Source organism: Dermacentor andersoni, chromosome 6 (genome assembly GCF_023375885.2).
Source record: "Dermacentor andersoni chromosome 6, qqDerAnde1_hic_scaffold, whole genome shotgun sequence".
NCBI classification, from domain to species: Eukaryota; Metazoa; Arthropoda; class Arachnida; order Ixodida; family Ixodidae; genus Dermacentor; species Dermacentor andersoni.
In genome coordinates, this window is record NC_092819.1 from 85,278,139 (window position 1) to 85,291,898 (window position 13,760).

At 48.0% G+C, this 13,760-nt stretch overlaps 1 protein-coding gene across 1 annotated transcript in view; it reads right to left on the reverse strand.

The window, feature by feature from the left end:
• Positions 1-10,947: 10,947 nt before the first annotated feature.
• The window catches only part of Faf2 (Fas-associated factor 2), a 49,703-nt gene continuing 46,890 nt past the window's right edge, over positions 10,948-13,760 (reverse strand). The window contains exon 12 of the mRNA XM_050171236.3: positions 10,948-11,278. Within this exon, the coding sequence (XP_050027193.1) occupies positions 11,099-11,278 (180 nt within the window). The 3' untranslated portion in view covers positions 10,948-11,098. The remainder of the gene's footprint in view (positions 11,279-13,760) is intronic.

Genomic DNA, 13,760 nt, shown 5'->3' on the forward strand with positions numbered 1-13,760 from the left:
TCGCTTTGGAAGACGCGGCCAGGACGTGGTTCGAGAACCGAGAAGCCACCTTAACGACCTGGGAACTTTTCCGAAGCGGCTTCCTGCAGACGTTCGCAAGCGTCGTACGCCGAGAACGAGCCCAAGCGCTATTAGAAACCCGGGTGCAACTACCAAATGAGACCACCGCAATTTTTACAGAAGAAATGAGCCGCCTATTCCGCCACGCCGACCCGGAAATGTCCGAGGTAAAGAAAGTCCGCCTACTCATGCGTGGTGTGAAGGAGGAACTTTTTGCCGGGATGGTACGAAGCCCACCGAAGACCGTCGACGAGTTTCTTCGCGAGGCCACCAGCATCGAAAAGACACTCGAGATGCGAAACCGGCAATTCGACCGCCGCACGAACGCGACAAACTACGCCGGAGTTCAGTCACTGGCCACCGACGACCTACGCGAGACTATCCGAGCTGTCGTGCGGGAGGAGCTACAAAAGCTGTTCCCATCATCACAGCCTCAAGTGGCTTCGATTGCCGACGCCGTGCGTGAGGAACTCCAACAACAACTTGGAGTAGCCCGTGAATCGCCGCAGCCTGAGCCGCAAGCGATGACCTACGCCGCCGTCGCACGCCGTCAAGGTCCCCCTCCGCGACCGCGCCAGGGCCCTGTCACGCCGCAATTCCGTCGTCCGCCGCCGCCGCCAGCACGACCACCCGTCGCCCAGCGCAGCTACCCGAGGAAGACAGACGTTTGGCGCGCTCCTGACCACCGCCCGCTTTGCTACCACTGCGGGGAAGCCGGCCATGTGTACCGCCGATGCCCATACCGGGAGATGGGACTGCGAGGTTTCGCCGTTAACGCGCCGCGGCCACAGATTGGCGAACGACCTCGCGATATCGCCGACTACCTCGCCGCCACTCAGTGGAGCCCTCGACGAGCTTCCCGTTCGCCGTCACCAGGCCGCTACCTGTCGCCGCAGCGCCGACCATACACTGGCCCAGCCCGCGGCCGGTCCGTCAGCCCATATCCGGAAAACTAAAAGCAGCAACCGATGGAGGTGCGGTTGCTGTTCGTCGAACTGACGAAGATCCTCCGCCGCCGACGAAGACGACGAAGCAACCATCTCGACGACCTAATGACGACACGCCGCTGTCCCGACGAAGTCAGGAAGCCAAGACTACACCGACGAAAGACGACTTGACGACGCGACGTTCAAGCTTCAGTACAACACGACGCAGCCGTGATCCGACGCCAAGACCCAACTGCAACGCCAGACAAAGAACCACCGACCTCGACGTGCTTCTCGACGGCCACGCAGTTACCGCCTTAGTGGACACAGGGGCTGATTACTCCGTCATGAGTGGACACATCGCCGCCCAGTTGAAGAAGGTTAAGACTGCATGGGAAGGCCCTCAAATTCGCACCGCAGGAGGACACCTCATCACGCCGACTGGAATCTGCACGGCAAGAATAACCATTCATGACCGGACTTACCCTGCCACTTTCGTTATCCTCCAACAGTGTTCACGAGACGTCATTCTCGGTATGGACTTCCTGAACCAACACGGCGCAATCATCGACCTGAAGTCACAGTCAATAACGCTGTCGGAAGATAAAGCGATACCGCCGGAGAGCCCTCGTAGTCACCACGCCTTGAGTGTGCTCGAAGATCAAGTGAGCATCCCGCCTCGCTCCAGCATTGTTATTTTGGTCGGCACCGAAACACCCGCTGACGTAGAAGGCATCATCGAAGGCGACCAACGTCTACTGCTCGACCGTGAAATTTGCGTCGCAAGAGGGATCGCTCGACTGCACGGAGGAAACACGAAAGTGTTGCTCACAAATTTCAGCAAGGAGTTCAAGCACATCAACAAGGGCACGACGATCGCATACATCGAGGAAATTGTGGAAACCAGCGATGCCTTTGTCCTCTCGGATTCTGTCGCATCTACCCCGACGACCGTAGTTCCCGAGCCAGACTTCGACATAAGTCCAAGTCTCCCCGTGATTAAGCAGCAACAGCTCAGAAGTCTGCTTCGACGATACAAAGGCTGCTTTTCGACGTCATCGAGGATTCGACAAACACCAGTCGCAAAGCATCGCATAATAACCGAAGAATGCGCTCGACCACTACGCCAGAGCCCTTACCGAGTTTCGACGCGGGAACGTGAAGCTATAAGAGAACAAGTCGACGAAATGCTGCGCGACGACATCATCCAGCCGTCGAAAAGCCCGTGGGCATCCCCTGTTGTCCTGGTAAAGAAAAAGGACGGAACCCTACGTTTCTGTGTCGATTATCGTCGACTGAACAAGATCACGAAGAAGGATGTGTACCCCCTCCCACGGATAGACGACGCATTAGTTCGGCTCTGCAACGCTAAATACTTCTCGTCGATGGACCTCAAGTCTGGCTATTGGCAAATTGAAGTCGACGAAAGAGATCGCGAAAAGACCGCCTTCATCACCCCAGACGGCCTCTACGAGTTCAAGGTTATGCCATTTGGACTGTGCTCGGCGCCTGCAACGTTCCAGCGCGTGATGGACACGGTTTTAGCAGGATTGAAGTGGCAGACCTGTCTCGTTTACTTGGATGACGTCGTTGTCTTCGCCGAAAATTTCGACGATCACCTTAGGCGGCTTGCAACAGTACTCGAGGCCATCAAGTCATCAGGGCTCACTCTGAAGCCAGAAAAGTGCCGCTTCGCCTACGATGAGCTTCTGTTCCTAGGCCACGTCATCAGCAAGTCTGGAGTCCGCCCCGACCCGCAGAAGACAGCTGCCATCGCAAAGTTCCCGCAGCCCACCGACAAGAAGGCAGTGCGTAGATTTCTTGGCATGTGTGCCTACTACAGGCGATTTGTCAAGGACTATTCACGCATCGCTGAGCCGCTGACACAGCTAACTAAATGTGACATCGAGTTCAAGTGGGAAACGCCGCAGGCCGACGCATTTGAAGAACTCAAACGACGCATGCAGTCGCCGCCCGTACTTGCGCACTTCGACGAGCTCGCCGATACCGAAATCCACACTGACGCCAGTAGCCTAGGCCTCGGTGCCGTCCTAGTCCAGAGAAAAGATGGACATGAACACGTGATAGCTTACGCTAGCCGGTCATTGTCAAAAGCGGAAGGCAATTATTCCACAACGGAAAAGGAATGCCTCGCCATCGTTTGGGCTACAGCGAAATTTCGCCCCTACCTATATGGCAGGCCATTCAGAGTGGTCAGCGACCATCACGCGTTGTGTTGGCTAGCTAACTTAAAGGACCCTTCAGGACGGCTGGCACGGTGGAGCCTTCGACTACAAGAATACGACATCACTGTAACATACAAGTCCGGTCGAAAACACTCAGATGCCGATTGCCTATCACGCGCCCCCATTGACCCGCCGCCGCAAGATAACGAGGATGACGACGCCTTCCTTGGAATAATAAGCGCGGAAGACTTCGCTGATCAACAACGAGGGGACCCGGAGCTAAAAGCCCTTGTCGAGTATTTGGAAGGGCACACCGACGTTGTCCCTAGGGCATTTAAGCGTGGATTATCTTCGTTCACGCTTCAAAACAACCTACTCGTGAAGAAAAACTTTTCACCAGTCCGCGCCAACTACCTTCTTGTTGTTCCGTCGGCGCTGCGTCCACAAGTACTGCACGCCTTACACGACGATCCAACTGCTGGGCACCTCGGATTCTCCCGGACGCTGTCGAGGATACATGAAAGGTATTACTGGCCGCGTCTTACCGCCGACGTCGCCCGTTACGTCAAGACATGCCGAGACTGTCAACGACGCAAGACACCACCGACAAGGCCAGCAGGGTTACTACAGCCGATCGAACCTCCTCGTCGACCATTCGAGCAGATTGGGATGGATTTGTTGGGGCCGTTTCCGACGTCAACATCCGGGAATAAGTGGATCGTCGTGGCGACGGACTATCTCACCCGCTTCGCAGGAACAAAAGCTCTACCGAAAGGCAGCGCAGCCGAGGTGGCGAAATTTTTCGTCGAGAACATCCTGCTGCGACATGGCGCCCCAGAAGTCCTCATCACTGACAGAGGAACGGCTTTTACAGCAGAGCTCACCCAAGCCATTCTGCAATATAGCCAGACAAGCCACAGGAGGACAACTGCCTACCATCCGCAAACTAATGGTCTCACGGAGCGCCTGAATAAGACCCTCGCCGACATGCTAGCGATGTACATCGACGTTGAGCACAAGACGTGGGACGCGGTCCTGCCGTATGTAACCTTCGCTTACAACACGGCGGTGCAAGAAACAACACAGATCACGCCGTTTAAGCTGGTTTACGGCAGCAACCCGACGACGACGCTCGACGCCATGCTGCCCCACGTCATTGACGAAGAGAATGTTGACGTCGCTAGCTATCTCCAGCGCGCCGAAGAAGCCCGACAGCTCGCCCGCCTCCGGATCAAGAACCAACAGAGGACCGACAGCCGACACTACAACCTCCGACGACGCTTCGTCGAGTACCAGCCCGGCGACCGTGTTTGGGTATGGACACCGATACGCCGACGAGGACTCAGTGAGAAGCTACTGCGGCGCTATTTCGGACCCTACAAGGTCATCCGACGTATTGGCGCTCTGGACTATGAGGTCGTGCCAGACGGCATTTCGCATTCACAGCGGCGCCGCGCACGATCTGAAGTGGTCCACGTGGTGCGCCTTAAACCCTTTTACGGACGGTGACGAACTTCGTTATTTTTGTTGTTTTCTTTGCTACGAGTGCTTTTGTGTATTACTTTCGTTTGTTTGCAGCATCGGGTCGATGCTTTTTTTAAGAGGGGGGTATTGACACGTGTACTTATCTTTATCGGGCGACCACGCTTCGCCGCCTAGCAAATGCTATCACACAGCGCGGGACGCGCCTGCATGTATTCGAAGTTTCTGGAAAGTTATCGATGCTTCTATCCGCGGTCTGTTGTCGCCGAACTTTGTGTTATCTGATTTCATCGCCTGACGCGAATGGTGTAGAACTATGTGGAAGGCACGCGGGTCCCAACGATTAGTCTGGAACATTCAATGACTGCTCTATAAAAGCCGACGCGCTTGACCCGCTGATCAGATTTCCGACGATCGCCGACTGTGTTCGCCGCTTTCGTTGTGCTATAAGTGTAGCCTGTTTTGTGGGCACAAGTTCGCCCAATAAAAGTTAGTTTTCTCGTTCACAGTATTGCTACTGTGTTCTTCTACGTCACCACCACGTGACAATATCACAAGAATGGATTCTTAAATAATACAGTGAATTGCCAAGGAAAACTTTGAACCTGAATTCTTGACGCCACTTCGCAAGGTAAGCTGCGAGTCCCTCAAAAATTTACCGACGATTACGACACTCCGTAATGCAAAATTTGAGCACAGCTCTATACGTGTTTTGATATTGCGATATGTTGGCTGGCACAGACAATTTGTCTGGTGCTGCACGTTGCAAAGAGAGTAAAGTGTGGTGCTACTGCGTCGTTGATGTGGAGATCGTGAGAGGCAACGCACAGGTGACACATGGCTGTGATTCACAGCACCCGCTACAGAAAGACCTCTACGCGCGCTATTCTGGCGCCATCTTGTAGCCATCGTTGCGACAGTATGCTTTTCTTCTCACGCTCTCGCCATATCCTCCTCCTCTGCTTTCCTCCTTGTGTCTTTCATCACCCTCTGCACTCCACATTCTCTTTCATCCTTCACTGCGCTCGTTCGCTCGGTTACGCCGACGCTCGCTGCAGGAACGAGCGTATAAGAGCTGCGCTCTAAAGTATGTGACAAGGCGTGCATAATTTCTTGCATTCTATGACTTCGTAGACATATCACGCCACAGTACAGCGAGTATGCTGCCCTTTTTCTGCATCTTTTTACACCGCTCTTGTACAATGAGTAGTTCGTTTCCATCAGCACTACGTAGTTGTGTCACGCAATTAATTCTATATGCGGCAACTCAAGTTCCCAAAAAATGCCAGGACACATGCGAAAACTATGATTACGAAACTTTTAACATCAAGCACAGCTGCCCTTTAGTAAGGGACGAGACTTGAGCAGGAGAAATCCCCCCCCCCCCCCCCCAGCTTGGGAAACCTACCCTATTCAATTTCACGTTATCAACTAGCGCACTTGCATGCTTACCTCACCCCCTTTCTCCATTTAGTGGCCAAGCTTCCATCGTGGCTTTGTCGATTACAAAATGCTGTGCCAGACACTAAAATGAGCAGTATTCCCTTCAGAACAGTCCACGAAATTAACTTATAGGACTAACTCACCGAGGACCAATTTCAGCATTGCCATACTTTCTGGGCAAATTCAGCATTCAGAATTTCAAACTCAATTGGCAAGAATGCACAAAGGTTGGCACATAGCCAGTACTGTAGCTTAATTCACTACCAAACCATCAGTGCTACCATCCCTGCATACTGCCAGCCTTGGTGCTTCACAGTTGATGAGCGCTGCGAATTCACCTGGTAAGAGCGTAAACTTTTATTTTGGACGGCACGGATTATATACGTCACTAGAGGGCGACTGGTGGCCATAAAGGTAACATTCAATTCCGAAACTGCCTTATACAACCATTCGCAACATCTCGCGACACCAGTGGAAGAAAAGTTGCCCACTTATTTGTAGCGTTCACAAGACATTGCAGGTTGCTGTTGGCAGTACTAGTGTGCATTTCAGATACTTTCTTTCCGAATGAGTAAGCCAAACAACAAAAGGCTACAGTTAATATATTATTTGCATAAGTCTACCGAAAGGATATCTAGGCAAAGCTAATGGGAGGCATATCACTAGCGCAAATGCTTAGAGCCCACGGCTTGGCTAAGCGAAATTTCACTCGGCGAAAGGTCTGTTATGGAGTAGACGGTGTGCCCGTGGAGAGTGGAAAGGAAGCAGCGCCATTTCCTGCAACACTTAAGGGAGCGCGGCTCAGCACCATTGTGAAGCGGGAGGAGGTGCAAAAGGAAGGAGAGACGGGGGAAAAGGGGAGATACCGCAACTTTATGAAGTTTGAGGGGCCTTAGCTTGAATGGGAGCGGCACGACTCACGCACTGCAGTTCACACTTAATGCGATAGTAGATCCTTTCCTCTCCTATTGAATGAGAAAGCCTGCATTCTTTTCACCATTGCTGAATTGCACAGCTGGCACAATCAATGTCCTCAACAAAAATTGGCTGCAGCTTAGCTCAGCTGACCCTGGATATGCAAAGCAAAAGCCTGGTTTAGCCTGGTTAAGTTTTGGTTTCACTTGGTTAACCTTTGATTTAGCTGTAATTATTATACTTAGGTATACAATCATCGTCAAGCCAGGTATGATGGCTGTGCCCAGGTCGGTGGCTAGACATGACTGTGATTAGGCTTGGGTAGACACGCATCGTTCGACGGTGCAACGCCTGTTGTGCCACAGGGAAAGTGCAAGCGCTAGACATGCTAGACCCCCCCATTCGAAGAAGGCTAGGCTCTGCGTACATATCTGTCTGAGCATGCATGTGAATTTTCTGGTTTTTGCCTCATTTGTAGATGATAAAGTGACTGCTATGTTTATGCAATATACAGCGTGGGCAGCTTAATTACAGCAGAGTTTGCAGTGGATGGTTACTTCGGCATGCTTACCTATGTCTAATTACGCAGAGAGGCAAGTGAGATACCTATAGAGGATAAGCGGATGGCAGCAGCTATTGTAGAGACTCCCATTTTGTGGCACTTTAATCAACTACATCCCCAATTAAGCTTAGATGCAAAAGCGTCAAATGGCTCACTGAGCAAAAAAAGAATGCTCGCTTGCCAGCGGGACGTGCATAACTCGACTGACCGCTCAGCGGCATTCAAGTGGGCATTAATGCTTTCTCATTCACAACTAATAAAGAGTGCTTAGGTGTCCTCGGATTTTTGCTTTTCATGCTTACATGCTCATTGAAAAAGGAGGGAAAGGCTACTATGTACATTCATGATTACATTGCTCCCAATGTCTTCATGATTTGAGGTTAGTAGAACCATCTGTCATTGCAGTAATAATTCTAGTGCTACACTTAACTTGGCATCACGTCTCCACCAATGCCATTGCTCACATTTATGCCTTTGGTATTTTGTAACTGGCGAGAGTGGAAGCATCCACACTTACACACAAAGCCAAAATACACAGTATTCCATTTATTTATTGATGTAAAAATCAGGCACATCAGCTGAGCTCATGGCTACGTCAGTAGCTGGACAACGCATAACTTGTGTGTCACTTGTACTCACGGAGGCCACAAAGCTTCTCTCTTTCTATAAATCTTGTAGATACAGCTCCATATAAATAATTACATCACACTGCTTGTTGTCGGTGACAGTGGGGGAGCAGGGAACCTAAAGGGCATAGCATCAAAAAATTTCAAATGAACAATGCTCACATAAAGAAAAAGTAACTTTGCAGAGTACTCGGCGAGGTCATGACAAAGCTCTGACAAACTTGGTCAAAACTTTAGCGCATAGTTAAAATTAAAAAAAAAATTCGCTTGCAGATTTCAAATTTTCTATTCACAACATCTTGAGGTCAAAGTGATGAAGATGCTATAAACAAAAGGTGCAGAAGCAGCAGGCGTATCATACTTTGTGCAACATTGTCAACTTCGTACTGTACATGCCACAACATTGCATAATCAAGGACATAACCCCTGCAAGCACAGTTAGGCTGCATGAGCTTTCACTAGTAGATTTTTCTCCCTAAAAAGAAATTGCGTAGCTTTTGTCAGATGTATAAAGACAAATTGTGTGCTGCTAGGCTTTGCAATCAGTTTAATAACAGTACAACGAAAATGCTTCCATTGTGATGTCACAATATGTGATCGTTCTGAGATGCATTGCTGCCGTACATTATCGTAGAGACAGAAACCGCAGTAGTCGAATCTGTCATCCACTGGTCAAAATAAAGCCAGTTTCCTGGCTAAAACATCAACTTATTCTGTACACCTGATGTCTTGTCACAAAGCCATTTCTGTTATGACAAAAAAAAAATAGCTTCTAAACTGAACTTTGCGTTCAGTTTAGAGTGCTATGACTTCGTAGATACACTTGCCGCAAACACAGCATGGCAGATAGAAATTTTCGTCATGCCTTGCAACATTCCCTACCTGTTTTACAACTGTAGAAAACGCACTGCTGACGACGTAAAACGCAAGGACGCATCAAAGTCCATGGAGTGCTTTTACCAAACTGGGGCATTCGGAGTTGTGGACAATGAAGACATAATTACTTCTCGTTCAACGAACTTTACGGAGCACTGAGTGTGATAATATCCCACTACACGACTCAAAGTCAATACTGACCACACACAATGTGGCCTGCATGCTTTTGCAGCAAGCGGAGCTCTGACACTGAGGCAAGCCCGAGTATGTTTAACACCTGGTCTCAACCTTTCCTTTGTCGTGGCTTACACTAACTGTTCAATCCTCGTAAGGTTGACATACCAGCAAGAAAGAAAGAAAAATACATTTCAAACTTCCCACAGCCAACGTCAAGCCAGACAGTTGGGAAACTGATACAGTTGTTGCTCTGGCTTTGCATACAGCTACTTGTAAATAAATGTCTCAGGTGAAACAATTACGACACCCTGCAGAGGCCACTGTTGCAGTTATGCCGCCAACAAGGCTTTTCCATTTCTGTGAGAAACACTTCCTGTCATTTAATACAGGCACATAGAGATAAGAGATTGAGTGCGGTGGAAATGTATGAGTGCCCCCCAAAATAGTATTACAAGAAAATCTAATAAATTGGCAAGTGCTAGTTACCTATGTAATTTGCTAAGTCAAACAAGATGTTTTTTTTTTTAAACAAATGACAACAAAATTCCTAAACAACCTGGAGAAACCAAGTTGCCAAAGGCAGGTAGCATAGGGTTCAGACTCGCGAATTACTATTTTTTCGATGAACTCCTGAGCACCTAAAGCTGGAAGACAGAATGAAAAAAAGAACCCCACAAAAATCCTACAAGCCTCTTTTCTACAGTGTTGTGCATAATAAACAGGCCTTGATTATCTGTTGTCTTTGGCAAACACCATGCACATCTTGAGAGTAACAACAACCTTCACTACTACTGAGGTGAACCTGCAACGGCAGTTGATTAGCTGATTACATTTTTTTCTTTCTTTTACGAAATAGCTCATAATTTAAATGCAGCTGCTGCTGTGTTTTTCCATCCTTATGACAAAAGCACAGTCAGCGAAAAGTAAGAGGCTCGTTATAACATATGCCAGTTCATAAGTGGCAACTCAAAGGCAGAGCTGTGGGGTCTGAGCAGTAGATGCCTTCCTAGCAGAACCTCACCGTGGGATTCAGATGGTGCAAAACTGGAGAAAGGAGACTACAAAAAAAAATCAACAATGCACACATGGCTTTTCGGCAGCCCCTCGTGATGCAGTTGCGCGCAGTACTCCATGGTGTTTGTTCCCTGCCCTTTCCCCCATAGAGTTTCCTACAAGAACTACCATGGCGATCTCTGGCGCCAGCATCTATGGAAAGCTGCAAAGGCAGCCATTCAGCCAGCATGCGAATCATGGTTGGAACACGAATTTGCCTATCCTTCGTCCTTCTGGCTTCGAACAGCTTTGTGACTTCGATAACGAATCGTTTCCACAATAATACCGAGTTATAAGTGACACAATTTGCAGCAACTATGCAGGTACGCATTCTTACTGCCTAGTGTGTTTAGAAAAATAGCAGCGTTTCAAAATTTAGGCCAATAAAGGCAGATACAGAAAACAAAGCCACAAGTACAAAGATCAGACACATCCATGTATATTAACCATCATTCCCAGTTCCCTCCAGTGATCTCAGTAGGAAACTACGTTTTCCCCATCCCTTGAAACATTAAAGAAAAAAGAGGAGAGAGAAAGAGAGTGCTCAAAGACAGCCCGAGAACGAACTCACAGTTGTAACTGCGCACGGCACAAGAGTGAACGAGGTCTTGTGACGACGATGATGACGACTAACGCCCAGAACGATGATGAAACATAGGCGTTTTTGATGTGTGCAGCCAACCATTACCAGCTATGCCAGCAGAAGAACAGGGAGAACCAGCAGCAGCGGCAGTGGCAAGAGAAAGAAAAAAACCTAGAGCGCTGGAGCACAGTCTTGCGAGTAGGTGATGCTCACGCCTCCAGGTCGTGGACAAATACCGTCTCTGTCTTCCCAAGTCCAAGCTCGGCAAAGCTTGGCGGCTCCGGGCACTCGCGCGTGGGCTCACAGGGCAGTGTCCGTCGTGGAAAGTTCGTGATGATCTCAAAGCTGTTGGGCGCATCCGCTTGGCAGAATACGTAAAAGTACAGATACTGGGCCAACGTAGGATGGGGTAGGAAGAAAAAACAGAAGCAAAGTAAATGTACGGCAACCAGCCTTCAGATGTAAAGGCAAAGTTGGCACGCAATTATACATAACTTGTAAAAAATTCTGCTTGCCCATTTCACACATATACAGTAGAAGAACCTCAATGTAACAAAGTTCTAGCTGTAGTATAAAACTGTTAAGCCACACATTCTACGTCAAAGTTTTCACGTTTCGGCAGTAAAAATTGCTTCACAGGGTCCTGGGACAGTTACGCAAATAGTATGTCCTCAGTAAGCATTAATGAACAAAAGGCCACAAGGCTACACCTGCCAACCATAGATAATAGAAATACTAAAGCAGAAAGTAGACAATAGCAATGTTTTATGGACTATACTAAAAACTGTTTAATTGCTTATTAAAGATTTGCTGACTTTCCTATGTAGGGACACTGTGGACAAGCATGTTTGCTTCACTACAGTAACACCCCACTGATACGTTTGCGAAGTGACAGCAGAAAGATATCGCAACAGATGAGAAAACAGATACAGATGCAGTGAGGAAGGCCCCAAATGGCCACAGCAACGTCAGAAACAGCTCTGCGTGCATGTGTAAATAATGGGCACGTACAATGTTCCGCTGAAAGTGGCCTCTTTCCACTCTGTGTTACGTTTTGCCACATAATACAGCTGTATGGAGGCGACACTGACTTTAGGGAGCCGACAAAAACTACAACCACACCGTGACACCCCCCCTATCAGGACCGACAATCGCGTACTTCAGGCATTTCATACATCTGAATTCCCCTCTGCACTGCTACATTTATGTAACTGCGGCATTCAAGTTCAATGTAAAATGCCAGAACATTACAGAATGGGGACGTATTAAATGTAACATAAATACCCAGGAGTCAATGGGCGTTAGGTCGGGGCCGGGAAAATGCAACAGTGAGGTATGTATCAATGGGGTTCCACTGTGCAGCAGAACTTTGAAGATATGGCCCCTTTTCATACGAGCTCCCGGCACCACCGTTCATGACGACAGCAGCAAAGGGTTGTGATGGCGTATGCAACGTCACCACTCCCCTTGTTCAATGCCGGGAGATTTGAATATTTAAAAAGGTATTCGGACCCTTCAGATGCAATTTTCTCGAAAACTAAATCTCTTCTTGGCACAAAACAAGCATTGCGAGGTTTCTGGAATGGTATTTAAACAGCCCACGTCGACTTAGCATTTGCCTTTAATGTCCCTTTGACAATATATAGGATATGCCAATGCACCGCCAACTTTTGTATACTTTCTATGGTAAAACAAACCGCTTACTACAATGTTCCCATGCAGTGTTATTGGTAATACCAATTAAATCTGGCTTCAGGGTGGGTATTCCTAAAAAAAGAAACAGACATAAAATCCTGGTAAAAAATAAGCGAGCCTCCTTGTTACATTCGCCTTTGTGCGATAAAAGTGGATGTGATGAAGCAACACACATCTTTTTGGGGGGATTTCGCATTCGTTTTCTTTTTTTTCGGTGCAGAAATCCAGCCAAATTTAATTGTTAGAGCTAATAATGCAGCATGGGAACATACTAGTAAGTAGTTTATTTTACCACAGAACACACAGAAGTTCAGGGTGAGGGAGCTGCTCATTGTTACCTTCAAGTATTGTTAAAACTGGCAATGCTATAAGTGGGTTCAACTGTGCTTCTTTGTCTCTAAATAAAATGTTTGAATGTTTGTTCCTCTGCTTACAATCTGGTTAATAAAAATTATCAATTATAACACCAGGATTTTCTTGGTGGATTCGACTGCGTAGTTTGACAGCATCTGTCAAAACAGCGCGGCTATGAATTCGTCTGCATTAAATATTGCTGACGGTGCAAAAAGCGATTGCATCGCCGTTAGAAGAAGGTCACTTGCAGGTATGCAGCATGGTGCAGCATTCGTTATGCTGAATGTAGCAGTGAACGGGAATTCGATACATGCATAGTACATGTACAGTATACATCGGATTTCCAAGGAGATATTACAACTGTTGGATATAGACAATAACACGATGCAGCCGAGTTTGCGGGATTCACTGTATTAATTTGTGATGACAAAGTGTGACGACACAGGAACACAGAGCCCTCCTTTTCGTTGCTCACTTCCAGTTGGCATTTTAGTGTTCTGACTGTCCACTGGAGTGCCCGGGAGCATGTCCATGTAATTGAAATTACACGTAGCACAAGCCCGACACAGTTTGAAAAGTAAGGAATAAAATAAAAGTATTTAATGGCAAGACCATCCAGTTAAGAGACCTTAACAGGATTTTCATGAAGCCAGTTTGTACAAAACACGGATCACGTGGCCTTTCTTTTCCCAAGCAAGAAGACAAGCAGAACAGAGGGGTTGGATTTTTTTGTTAGTTACAACTATATGAAGCAAACAGACAACGAAGCCAGAGAAAGCAAAGGGGAAATTGGCTCATAGCTGCAATAAAAGGAAAATGAAA